This window comes from Chrysemys picta, chromosome 7 (assembly GCF_011386835.1).
Source record: "Chrysemys picta bellii isolate R12L10 chromosome 7, ASM1138683v2, whole genome shotgun sequence".
Classification (NCBI taxonomy): Eukaryota; Metazoa; Chordata; order Testudines; family Emydidae; genus Chrysemys; species Chrysemys picta.
The window spans coordinates 112,722,702-112,736,730 of record NC_088797.1 but is presented as its reverse complement, the minus strand read 5'-3'; the positions used below and the strand labels follow the sequence as shown (position 1 = coordinate 112,736,730).

General features: G+C 36.5%; 1 protein-coding gene and 2 non-coding genes across 3 annotated transcripts in view; all 3 read right to left on the bottom strand.

Moving 5' to 3' along the window:
- Window positions 1–14,029, bottom strand: part of EIF3A (eukaryotic translation initiation factor 3 subunit A) — a 48,584-nt gene that overhangs the window by 16,564 nt on the left and 17,991 nt on the right. Inside the window, exons 7-15 of the mRNA XM_065552366.1 lie at window positions 13,420–13,591; window positions 12,147–12,251; window positions 11,220–11,318; window positions 10,366–10,482; window positions 7,961–8,146; window positions 3,028–3,375; window positions 2,396–2,500; window positions 1,883–1,996; window positions 1,426–1,548 (exon numbers count right to left, since the gene is read on the bottom strand). Of these exons, the coding sequence (XP_065408438.1) occupies window positions 1,426–1,548; window positions 1,883–1,996; window positions 2,396–2,500; window positions 3,028–3,375; window positions 7,961–8,146; window positions 10,366–10,482; window positions 11,220–11,318; window positions 12,147–12,251; window positions 13,420–13,591 (1,369 nt within the window). The remainder of the gene's footprint in view (window positions 1–1,425; window positions 1,549–1,882; window positions 1,997–2,395; window positions 2,501–3,027; window positions 3,376–7,960; window positions 8,147–10,365; window positions 10,483–11,219; window positions 11,319–12,146; window positions 12,252–13,419; window positions 13,592–14,029) is intronic.
- LOC112059277 (small nucleolar RNA SNORA19) lies at window positions 7,706–7,837 on the bottom strand. The gene has a single exon (XR_002888539.1). It is a non-coding gene; the product is annotated as a small nucleolar RNA SNORA19 (small nucleolar RNA).
- On the bottom strand, window positions 10,707–10,837 carry LOC112059278 (small nucleolar RNA SNORA19). The gene has a single exon (XR_002888540.1). It is a non-coding gene; the product is annotated as a small nucleolar RNA SNORA19 (small nucleolar RNA).

The following is a 14,029-nucleotide window of genomic DNA, read 5'->3' as shown; positions in this document are numbered from 1 at the left end:
AGGGATGCAATGTCTACCTCTGAGAAATGGAATCAGCATCCACAATGCTAGTGCTTTGTTTCCTCAGAAACCCAAGTATGATAAACAGATGCCCAATCTCTCAGAAATCACAGGTGGTGCCACAGAAAGAGTCGCACATAGCTACCAGAAAGCTGCTAAAACCTCTTCCCTCTTTAACAGTTATTATAACAAGATAATTTAAATTCCTACTTTTGAGGAATATTGATTTTGACAGTTTCTCATATCCCTAAAAATCTCAGGAAAAAAAACTCTGTAGAGGTAACCCCTAAAGACAATAGATACGTTTTTAAGATCAAGTATCAGTAGCCGTGTTAGTCTGGATCTGTAAAAGTAGCAGAGAGTCCTGTGGCACCTTATAGACTAACAGTCGTATAGGAGCATGAGCCTTCGTGGGTGAATACCCACTTCTCTGGGTATTCACCCACGAAAGCTCATGCTCCTATACGTCTGTTAGTCTATAAGGTGCCACAGGACTTTGCTATTTTTAAGATCATAATTTTCCCTTCTAAATTCCATAATATTTATGGAGGAAAACTGCTAAATCTCCAATACACTGCAGAGAAATTCAGAGAAATTTCAAAGTGCTAGAACAGGAAACTAAGTCACACAATTTCTATTGCATCTCTTCTCCCCTTTCATGTATCTAATTTAGATATGACCTGTTCAGGTCAGGAACCTAGTCTCACATCTAAAATACCAGAGATACCTCTCTAACATATAAGTGATCTGCTGAATCAACTAAAAAGACAGAACTGAAACACAAGAATTGTGTTAATTTAAGTCTGTTCTTTAGATTAGAAAGATTTTTGAGATTACTCTAACCAGACGAGCAACTCCAAATTGTGGTCTGTGGATTACTTGTGGTCTAGAAGAGCTGACTGGTCACATGCTGCTGGCTCTCCCTCATTTCCATCTGCTAAACCACATTGAAAGGCAGCTAAAATACATCTAATGTTTTAATAATTACTTTTCCATGTAAGCAACCGTGGTAGATGCCACAGCAATTTTAAATGACAGTGCCTGGGAAGCGACAGGGTCTGCCAGATCATCAAGTGGACATCTCCACTCCCATGCACACTTCATTAATGCAACTCTCAATGAAAGAACGAGGGCTCTCTGGGATTACAAAATTATTCTGTGGCTCAATGTCACATTGTGGCCATCACTGTTTGTCTTTCAAAGGGTCAACTGTCTAAATTTGAATTCTTCTAGACTGTCAGAAAGGATTTTCCCCCCAGAGTTTCAGAAAAATAGCAGGGCAACATCTTTGTAATTTAAACAGACATTATCTTGTCTAGCTCCATTTGTTAATTCATTTGTATTTTTCAAGTGGAACACTGAACTCACAAATTAAGTCCTGTACTTTATAGAAATGCTTTTCCAACAAGAACACATGATGTTTACCTGATAAATGGATTGTCGTGCTGCCTTGAGCCTAGATACAAATAAGTCTTTATCCTCCAACATCCTTGACATCCTGTTCTTATGCTCCAAGGCTTTTTCGCGTTCCAGCTGCATTGTGGTGATCTACAAATATGCAAAAGTAAAAATATTAACAATTTTTAAAAATTACATATTTGTCTTTATAACACAATCCCCTGAGGTGGTTTAACCCTCAGAGTCCACAACCAGAGGCAGCTTATCAGACAGCTGCCTCTTTCTCTAGCTGGACTGACACAAAAGACATTGCTATCCATGAGTGGGAAGAAAATAACGAGAAACTGAAATAATCCCCTAGGAACTAAATCACATCTCCTCTTCTTGGATTGAGCTGGACAAGGGAAAGCATACATATGGCACAGACCTAGTTTTTATATCGGGCACCAAATGAGGCTGCTATACGAAATCAAAATATCCTTACCCTTTCTTCTTCTTGCTGTTCCCACAGGTCCATATCTCGGATTCTTTGTTCTTCATAGGCAGTCTTTATCAGAGGAATTTCTTCCAAGCGCTTTGCTCTTTCAAAATAGTCAATCTAAATATAGAAAACCAAATGTATTATACCTATAATGTATAAAATAAAGACCAAATCTGGTATGCTAAAAAAATATTTCTACTTCACCCAATATATTCACTGCCTCAGTATTCCCAGCATATTTGTCTTTGAAACATGCAAAGTTGCACCAGTTTAATCCAAGGTGTGATTTTAAACCAATTTAGTTAAATTGGTGCAGATTTGTGTGTCGAGACTCAGATCAATTAAAGCCTGGCTTGTATGAATTCAGCTTGCTCCTGTATCTCTACAGCAGCAAGGTAAACTGATATTGTTTTAGAATCAGTATAAAAGTGTATCCACACAGGGGTTCACAATGGTTTAATCAAACCTGTATAAATTTCTATATAGCCATGCCCATACTCTTATTGCTTTAGATACCTTCTTTTCCTGATTCTTCAGACGTTCTTGGAGTTCCTTCTTTTCTTTCTCCAGCTGTTCAACCTGTTTAGCCATGATGAAGTCAGGGTCCAATTCTTCAAGATCCTACAATCAGATATTAAAGTTAATAAACAGTACAGAAAGCAAATAGTTGTTTCCTGGCATGAATGCAGTTTCCTATGTTTACTTTAATTTTTTTTTGCAATTTCTCATTTAACTTTCAAACTAGTTGACTTTCTGAACATTTTTAGGCTCCTGATAGTGTCTGTTGTGTAACTTGCATTCTACTTTGAAGACATCTCATGGATTTTTATCTGAATTCTAACTAAGATATAGTCCCGTTGTTACCGGTACAATTTGGATGTCTATTTCATGTTTTATTACTAGGTAGGTATCTAGATGGTAGAAATCGTCAGTCCCCTCTCAAATGGCTGGACTTCTTTCCTACATGTAAATAGCTTCTATCCCAATGACTGATCAAATATTTAAATTGTCCAAATTGGTAGTCTGATATTTTTAGGAATGTCTTACTGACATAAAAACAAAACAGGTGGAGAATATGAAATTTAGGCAGCTGAACAACAGTACAAGAATCTAGAATAAATTCAATATTCCAGTAATAAGTTGCTTACCTCAATATCAATATCTTTGAATGCCTTGGCTCCCAGTTCAGTCTTCTTAATCTGCTCCAAGCGTTCACGAACAGTTTTCTTTTTGATTTGCTCATGTTCTTGCAGAATACGCTCCTTCTCTCTCTCTTTTGCCTCCTGGCGCAGTCTCTCTTCTTCAGCTTTACGAACTTTTTGAAGTTCAGCTTCACGCTGTTCCAACTCTTCTTTCTCACGCTGAATGTTTAGACTTTCAAGACGCTCCTTTCTCTCCTCTATAGTTTGACGACGAGCAAGGATACGCTGATGCTCTTTCCTTGAATTTTTTAAGTAAGCAGTGACAGCTAACTGATGTTGTTCTTCCTTCTCTTGCTGAATGCAAATTAAGAACAAGACAGAAAATTGGTTGGCATCCCTTTAAAATTCCCAAGTCATGAGAAAGTGAAACATTATAAAACAGACAACTCAAAGTCATCTTATTTCCTATATTTGGTAACTGCATGAAAAACTTTACTGAAACTGAAATCATGGTTCCCAATCCTGTAAACATATACAAGTAGTAGTCTCAAAGGGAATACTCACATGCACAAAAGTTAAACATGTTAAGCATTCCATAGTATCAGATCAACACTCTACGAAGTGTGTCCTAGGTATGAAATTTTTGAACTTCCTTAAAAAAAAATAAATTTGGTCTGAAAATATTTTACATACCACTGTAACAATAATAGTTATAATTCTACAACTGAGAGATAAAAAAACATATGCACTAAATAGCACTTTATGTATAGCCAGTTTCACTTGTACAATCATTAATCGGTTTTCCATGTTTCTATGGATCTTTTATACAGCAACAGGGGAGAGAAAGTTGTAGGATCACAAAAACTGACAAGATGACTCAGAAGCAAGTGCAGTATCTGAGACTATTTTAAATTCATTTATAAAAAAATAACTAGGTTTCACATAGACTGTGTCCTTTTAAATATCTTCTGCCATTTTTTCTTTACTCACCGCCCATTTCCCATCACCACACCTTAGCTAATCAGCCACTGCAGAGTTTTACAAAGAGAACAAAGAGAAGCAGCATGTACATTTCTTTGAAAACGAGGAGTCCGGTGGCATTTTAAAGACTAACAGATTTACAGATTTCTTTGAAGCCACTTATAAGTGCTGCTAATGGGGGAGAAGGCAACAGGAGTAAGGGGAAGAAAGTGGGGAGGGAGGAAAGGCTTAACGAGAACTTACAAAATGTCCCCCATATGCATTGTAGTGAATTTGACACAGTTACAGAGTGTGTTGATATAGTAGCAAAGTTCTGGAAGTAACATAACAAAAAAAAAAGCCTACTTGGTTTACAGCTTGCAACTGTAACCACAAAGGGGGTTTGATTTTAAAATCAGAACATACACCCTGGAATACTGTGTTATTGCTTATATTATACTTATATAGATGGAAATTCTTGATAAATTGTGGTTGAAATATTAAGATTACTCTAAAAAAGGGAGTAATACTGTAACTTGTATACATTGGTAAAGGACTTCTGTCCCTATGGAGAAAACGTTTATTATTTGATAAATATTGGCAACCTTTTGAGACTGCTAAAAATAAAAGTACACATTAAACACTATTATAATTGAAAAGTTATTTTAACCTCCACTATATAAATATGGGTCTAGTTAGTGGGTCATAATAGTTCTGCGTCTCTTTAAAAGTACTGACTGTGTAATGTGCCTATATTTGGGTCAAACACGGTGAATAATTATATATAAAAATATATATGAGGATGGCCTCAAGTATTGTGTACAACCATAATATCTACTAGACACCATTACATGTTGATCAAGCTGTATCTAACAACGAACGGCAATTTAAAGAATAAAATGTAAAAGCCAATCTCAAATCTAGTGCGATTTCCAAACTTATCACCTAAAAAATAATTGGCATTTTCACTAAACGCTTGTAAAGTCAAACACATTGAATGTGAACATTTAGTAAGTCTAAACACATCAATAGTACAAACATGGAAACAAAAAATGTGTTAAATATCTTTCAGAAATTAACCCTGTAGGGTTCTATTTTTCCCCTGCTGTACAATAAATCAGTTACCAAAGGCTACTAAGAATTTAAAGTTAGAAGGCCCAATTCAATGCCCACTGAAATCATTGGGAAGAGCCCTATTTACTTAACTAGGCTTTGGACCCAGCCCTAAGAAGGCTTTGCTAACAGCCATTATGACAATCAATAGTAGTGCTTAATCATGCAGGTAGTCACCTCTAAATAATTTATCTAGAAGTCAACTCAAGACAAACACTGCATGTACAAAATGATTACTCTGAACACAACGTAAAAATCTAAAGACTACTTAGTGTCACTCAATACATATTGGTACTTTACGTACTGAGAAGCAAACTGGGGAAACGGTCTAGAAGAAATTACAATAAGGTGGGTACAACACTTGATGAAAGACAGTACTCAAAGAGTAGTTATCAATAGTTTGCAGTAAAACTGGGGGGGGAAAGGGGGGGGATTATCTAGTGAGGTTCTGCAAGGGTCTGTCCTGGGCCAGTAGTATTCAATATTTTCATTAATTACTTAGTTAATAGAGTACAGTTTGTGCTCATAAAATCTGCAGATGACACCAAGGTGAAAGGGGCTGCAAGTACTTTGAAGAACAGGGTTAGAATTCAAAACAACCTCCAAAATTAGAGAATTGGTCTGAAACCAACAAGAGGAAATTCCACAAAGACAAGTGCAAAATACTACACTTGGGAAGGGAAAAATCAAATGGACAACTAAAAAAAATGGGGAAAACCGGCTAAGCACTAGTCCTACTAAAGAAGATCTTGGGTTACAGTGGATCACAAATTGAATACGATTCAGCAATGTGATACAGTTGCAAAAAAAGCTAATATTCTGGAGTGTATTAACAACAGGAGAAGAAGTGGGCTGTAGTCCATGAAAGCTTATGCTCTAATAAATGTGTTAGTATCTAAGGTGCCACAAGTACTCCTGTTCTATGAACAGGAGTGTCGTATGAAAGATACAGGAAGTAACTGTCCCTACTGGTGAGGCCTCAGCTAGAGTAGTGTGTCCAGTTTTGGGCACCACACTTTAGGAAAGATGTGAACAAATTAGAGAGAGTCCAGATGACAGCAATAAAAAATTGTAAAAGGTTTAAAAAACAACCTATAAAGATGGGTTAAAAAAAATGGGCATGTTTAGTCTTGAGAAAAGAAGGTAAAAAGGAGACTGATAAGTCTTAAAAGATGGTAAGGGACTGTTATAAAGAGGATGGTGATCAATTGTTCTCCATGCCCACTGAAGATGAAAGCTTAATCTGCAGCGAGATTTACATTAGATATTAGGAGAAACTTTCTGCCTATAAAGATAGTTAAGCACTGGAACATGGAAGCATTCCAATGTGGAATCCCCTTCACTGAAGCTTTTTAAGAACAGGCTGGACAAATACCGTTCGGGGCTAGTCTAGGTATACTAGGTCCTGCCTCAGTGCAGAGGGCTGGACTAGCTGACCTCTTGAGGTCCCTTCCATCCCTATATTTTTATGATTCTAAATGTCCACTCTCAAAATACATCTGCAAAACAAAAAAAAGTTTGCCTTTTTTGTTTCTTTATGATAGGTAAAGATTAACTCAAAGATCTCGCTCACCAAAAAAAGTATTTGAAAGATCAGGCTCTGAAACACCAATTTTTCCTGGAGAACCTGAAGAGTGACATCACAGATGGAGGTTGAAATCCAACATGCAACTATCAGCCTCAACTGAGGGGGAGTTGGTTTTAAGGCAGGGAAACCTTTACCTCAGGTTTCTAGCTTCAGCTATGAGGTCACATTCCAGGTCCTTTACACTGACAAAGTTCTCCAGGAAGAGGAGATAAATCAGGATCCTACATCTTTAATTATATGCCAAAAAAAGTAAAAGAATGTTAAGGTTGTAAAATCAAGCACTCAGAAGCAAGGATATGCCACAGAATAAAGGTTGCCCAGGCAATCCTAATTCCACCCTCTCATATGCATACATGGTGATACAGTCTTTAATTACATGGCCACAGACTAACTGGTTGGATGCATCATGGAATTTTTGTCTTCCCTCAGAAGTGTCAATAACTTACTACTGCCAGAGGAAGACATTACCAGACGGGCCAATAATTTAATTCAATCTGACAAACGACCTATTCCTTAAATTCTGAAATTTACAAAACATAAAATTGACAAAATATCACTTTATTAGCTTATGTTTTTACTTAATTCAAAAGTACACGAATACAGCTCATCCTTACAACTTGAGGGTATTAAAAACCAACAGTTGGCACAATCCTCTAGAATAGTAATAATATCAATAAAATAGAGAAAGATGGAGCAACGTATTACTGCAAAAAAATGCAACAACCAAGCTTTGGGCCACTCAAACCCTAGCAGTACCCATTAATTTATTTAACTAACTATAGACAATTAAATGGTTTTCCTGTGCCATAGGAAAGTAAATCAAACAAACGATTAATATTTACAAAGGCACCGACAGCTTCAAAACAAGTATATCTGACTAATCCAAAAAAACTAGTGGAATTAGAAGGGTGGGGTACATTAACTGAGAGGGCAAAGGATGCTAAGACACATTTAGCCATCTGCTACTAATAATCATTTTACTACTACATTAAATTTGTACACACTGACCTTCCTGATCATTTGTTTTGTCTGAAGGGGACTGGCAACAGTAACTACATAAAGTCATGCTGCTAATTAACCTTCACCTGTTTGTTTAGCACATCAGAAATAACACTGCTCAGCAATGCAATGAGAGCAGGTCAATGAAATGTGCATTTGACTAGGCAAGAAAAGGTTGAACAGAAACAGTACAACAGACAGAGACAATTCACTTCACGGAATGTTGAGATTTTTTTTTTTTTCCCCCAACAAAAATTTCAAAAACTTAAAAATACTTACCACTATGTTTGGCGGTTTAATGACTTCAAGAGCCTTAGCGAGAGCAGAGGACATAGCAGTCAGCTGATTTCTAATTTGCTCAGAAGGCATACTTTGCAGCTGAGGGCCAAGCGGGGCATCTTCCCGAGTTGAATAATTTAAATCTGATCCAAAACTCAGCGTTCGAGACGTATGATCAAGGCGAACCTTTACAAAATACATTGAAAAAAGATTCAGAAGATCAGGATTAGGGCACCACTAATATTTAAAATGAGACATCAATTTGAAATATAGACAGTTTCAAAAACTGAGTTAAAAGTAGTGACTTGTGCTTCCTCATTGTGGTTTAAAAAAAATCTTTTTTTTTAATTATTATATTTAAATAATGTCTCTCTCTTCATGTTGTGTCAGTGACCCATAGCTGGGCAAATGACTACACACAGGAAACAGTAAAATTGACGACACACAAAATACTATCAAATATACAAAATAAACTGAAAAAATAATTATTTCTTTCAGCTATAGTAACTTAAGTGGTACTCGTAACAACAGGTAAATACAATTCTACTGCCATAGATAACCACTGCATTGTCTGCAGTGTGATTTTAAGTTGACTGTGCCTCCGAGGCCAGGTCAACACACAAAGATGCACCAATTTCACTGGTCGTGTGATTTTAAACTTACTGAGTTAATGTGATGCAAATGCATGTGACCCTTCTTAAACAGGTTTAAATTTGGCTTAAATTTACAGGTGCAAGGTGAAACAATGTAACCAATTTTAAACAGCAACAGAGGGTCCTGTGGCACCTTTGAGACTAACAGAAGTACTGGGAGCATAAGCTTTTGTGGGTAAGAACCTCACTGCAAGTCATCTGAAGAAGTGAGGTTCTTACCCACGAAAGCTTATGCTCCCAGTACTTCTGTTAGTCTCAAAGGTGCCACAGGACCCTCTGTTGCTTTTTACAGATTCAGACTAACACGGCTACCCCTCTGATACTTGACACAATTTTAAACAGAAGTTTGTCCACAAAGGGGTTTGCACAAGTTTAACTAAATTTGTTTTAAACCAAGTAAAGTTAAAAAATGGTGCAACTTCAGCATGCAGACAAGCTCTAAGCGTAAATTACTTTTTAAAAAACAACTGTTCTAGATATTGGAAATGACGTTTGAACAATTAAAGAACAAAACTTTTGCTACATCTGGCTTATATTCAACGGAACAAAATGGCTTGTAAAAAAGCTCACCTCCATAAAGAAGTGACTCTCCAAAGTCTGAATAAAGATAAGTACGGAAGCATGGCTCTAAGACAGAGTCATTCAATGATTCTATGTAAGGAACACTGCATGAGGTGAAAACCAACTACATGAATAGTTCTTGCTACTGCCCTTTCATTAGTGACAGATAACTTGCTCCACTTCATTCCACTTAAACTTGGCAGTAGACACCAAGAGTGAAAGCCTGATCCCAACATAGCCACTAGAAGCTTTGCCAGTGACTTCAATGAGGCCTTCAAATGCAAGTATTTTATTATAGGTACTAACTAGACTCAACGTCTTCCCTAAATCAAATGAACAGATGTGAAGTGCTCTGAAATAAGAACAGTTTGTTTCTTCATGATCATATGCAAAAATATGGTAGTGTAGGCTACAGCTCAGGTTAATGTTTAATACATAAGTATACACTTCGGGTTTCAGAGTAGCAGCCGTGTTAGTCTGTATCCGCAAAAAGAACAGGAGTACTTGTGGCACCTTAGAGAGTAACAAATTTATTTGAGCATAAGCTTTCATGGGCTACAGCTGATGAAGTGGGCTGTAGCCCACGAAAGCTTATGCTCAAATAAATTTGTTAGTCTCTAAGGTGCCACAAGTACTCCTGTTCCTTTTAAGTATATACTTGACTTCCACTGGCAATACATCTGTTATCTACAGCAGAAGTTAAAATGTCTCAAGCCGTTTGCTGCTTTATATCATGCCTACAGCTGGACAAAGTGTGCACCAAGCATAGCTTTTTGGAAGTGGTCCTAAGTGATTACTTTGGAGCGTGCCCAAAGTTTCCAGTACTGTTTTGTTAGACTTTTGGTTAAGGACATCCTGTATTAGACAATCTGTTTTTGCTGATCCCTTGGGCAGTCACAAATAAGTTTCGCTGAAATTTATTGTATTTACATACTGAACTCCTCTTCACTACTGCAGGTGGGCTACACAATTTAAGAACATAAAAACATTAACAAATTAACATATCAAAAAGAGATCACATCCTCAATTTGTTCCTTCCCTGTTCATCAGCATCAACTCTGCATTATCTGGGTTGAGTGTCAACCCGCTACTTTTTACCTGACCCCGGAGTTTGGCCAGATATTGGGAAGCTATAAATATAAATACACACACACACTTACACTTTTACAGTAGTCTTTTTATGGCACTTACTTGCAAGTCACAATGTCTGGCTGCATCGACAATAGCACGTTCTAATTGGAAAGCATCAACAAAAGGAACCAAGGTAGTTAAACGAGAAAAGTCGATGGTCTGATAAATCTGCGCCACCTGCACAATATATGAATATTCAGTTTTCTTCCCATTAAAAATCAGGTTAACAGAAGCTAAAACTGTTGCACATGCTGTAAAGTTAGCTTGATTAACTAACAGTTGGGCAACAGGTTAACCAAGATGTGTTTAATTATTATTCAAATTTTACCAACACTTCAACATTTTCTTCCAACATTTTATTTAATCTTAATCTAAGATCAAGTGACTTTCCTGACTAGGTTCTTTGTCTGAAGGAGACTGGCAGCAGTAACTATATACAGCAACGCTGCTAATTAACCTTCAGCTGTTGTCTGGCACATCAGAAATAACACTGCTCACCACTGCAATGGGTTCAGGTCAATGAAATGTGCATTTGACAAAATAAGCCTTTTTCAAATTAACTACAAGGAAACAAAGGATTGAACAGACATAAGACAAGACTGAAAAGCTAAATACAGGAACAAATAAGTCTAGATACAATCCTACACCAGTGTATACAGCTATTATTTAAAATAGATAGCAGCTGAGTTGTGTTTAACAAAGCAGTATAAGACAGGAAGGATGTGTTATATGGATTGGGGGGAAAAGACAGTCTCAAAGTCATACGAAGAACATTACATTCAATGGCAAATTTTTACTTAGGACATAAAATAAAATGTTAGGTTTTTGGCTTCAGAATCTTCCGAATCATTCTCAAACTCAGACACCTCTGTACACATTCAATTTTTTTTTTTTTTTTTTTTTAATAATCATACCTGCTGCAGAAGACGAAGGATGGTGTTGTTTTGCAGATGTGGGACATACAGCTGCAATTCAGGTTCCTTTTCAACTTGATCTCTCACCCAGTTTAGAACCTGTCACAATGCCCAGAAAGTTACAATATCTATTTCATCTAAGAGCCCCAAAATACTCTTCAAATTTCAAGTTAAACGAACTCTCCAAAATAACTCCACTTTAGAATTCATGAAGCAAAGCACTGCCTAATTATAAATTTATTACTGATGCAAATCTTTTGATAAACACACTACTGTTTTTTACACAATGGATATCTAGATTTTGTAGAAAGGACTGACAGCACTGGCCATATTAACCACATTGTGAATTTACCTTCACTGTTTCTTTAGCACATCAAATATTCCTGTTCTTAGAGACACAAAGACAATATAATGTGCTTCACCAGTTGTGGAATTTAGAAAAATTCTGTGGACCAAATTTACAGTGCTTATTTTACTCTCACTGTGGCCTGAACTCCACCTAAAGGTAAATGCAGATGCTTTTTGCAGTTTTTCCCTCTCCCATACAATCATTTCAGTAGCTTTCCAGAAGAGGGTGAGACTGAGGATGCGTCAACTACCAAAAGCTTAGCTCAACTGCATCCCCAATATCACCTTCATCAGCCCAGAGAGCTAGAATTTCAAGGTTGCTCCCAAAACTATGTCTCCTTGTAGAAGCACTTTAAGTGGTGCCAACGGATATGGCAGGTTAAAAATGCTTTTGAAAACAACTTTATATGCTATTTATATAGCAACATAGGCATACACAGCAGTGTATAATGTAAACACACAGCAATAATGAAAATGGGCCAAATGAAGTCCCTGACCCAAAGACCTGAAAATCCAACCTCGCTAACTGCTAATATCTGCCCAGACTCATGTTTCTCTAAATACTCCTACAGGACTCACCTTGGTTACACGATCACATAGCTTTAGTGGGTGGAAATCTACTTCAAGCCAATTGTAAAGTTCCTTCACCTCCGGAACAACATGCTGCACTACATTGAACCTCACCTAAAGTCAACATAATGGAAGAAAAAAAATATTTGCTTAGGATAACAATAACTCAATATTGTAATAATTACACTCAGCAATTTTGTACCTAAGAAATTAAACATGCAGCTAATGAAATGCTTACTTCATTATGTTTTAATTAAAAACATTTTGATTAATCAAACATATGATACATTATTTAAATTAGCGCACAGAATTTGTGGAATGTAGTTTTCAGCTGCAAATGTCAGAACAGAAAAAAACAAAAAAATGTAGTCTATGAAAAGTATTTTGATTGTGTTAGCGTGCACAGCATATTAGGCACTTCCGAGACACAAATGAAAACAGTCCCTGCATGAGTATATTTATGAGTGGATCTGAACTACAGATGTACATATTACAGCTTATTGGTAAATTCCCAAAGTTCTAAAATTAAAAGTGGCAAAAAAAATTGCTTGATGCAAAAACAATAACGCTTAAATTGTGAGAGGTAACAAGAGTTCAGTTTTCAATGCATGTAACTGACTTCAAGGAAAGGTATTTTTTTCATGAAGACTTGGAAAGTATCACCAGAAGACAATTTGTATCTCACTAACCTTCTCTCAAATCAAACAAGGGGAAGTTTTCCTAACTGCCTAGGTCCTTGTAAACCTTCATTCATCTTAATGTACTAATCTTACCTTGATACACCTTGAAAAATATATTAAAACATCTAATCTAATTAACTACCCTCCAATTTCAATATGGTAAGTCAAAAGAAATAAATGAAAGTTCCTGGTCTCCAACCCCTCCAAAGCCATTGCAGGATCATTCACAGCAGGCTTCTGATTTGCTTTTGTCACAAAATGGACAATATTTATCACTATATTGGAACATTAAATTTCACTGGGTACAAAGACATGGAGTTAGGATTAGTCTATCCATGTTGTTTTTCAAATGGAGAAAGAAATACAGACCAAAGAGAGGGACTAACTTTAGCCTGACTTTCTAGCACATCAGAAGAAAGTATATTACTACACAGTTAAATTATAAACATCTTTACAGTTGATCATGTTGAATTCTTTTACTTTAATGTACTTTTTAAATTTACTGGAATATTTTGAATTGCAGCTCCACATCTAACTATAGCAGCTTTTGAGGGAAACTACAGCTTAAATATAAAACCTTTCACTCAAACACCATTATTTACCATGTCATTAATAAGACTGATGCGTGTAGGTGGGGCCTGGAGGCCCAGCAGCGTGGCCAGACGTCGCTGCTTTTCAACGATGATACCATCCATATCCAGAAGACGAGCAATATCAGTTCGCTCAGGAGTTATAGGAATTGACAAAGTAGCCAAAAGGACTCGGGTTGACATCCTGTTGTTAAAGTATAATCACAAAAGATGAATTATAAAATAGAAATCTTAGTGTGTGTGTTTTGTTGGTTTTTTTTACACACACATTTCAGTTGTAAAACAGAAGCATCCAATCAGTGTAAGAGCTAAGGGGTGAATGATTTATTCTTTCAAAAACTATCCCATGTCAAAACACAAGCAACACCAGAAAACAAGACATCTTAGTATTTCAGTGTTCAGACTAATTCTGAGTGCTTCCTAATTTCTAGCTGGGATAACTTAGTCGATATAAGCCCTTTATTACTCAGCTTCCTTTAAAAAAACCAAAACAAAAACAAACAAAACAAAACAAAAAAACCCAAAAAACCTTCTCTCCAAATACAAAAAAATTAAAGAATATCCAATAATTGGTAGCCAGAGCCATCTTAGTCCTGCTTTCAGTACAATCACAAAGCCCCTT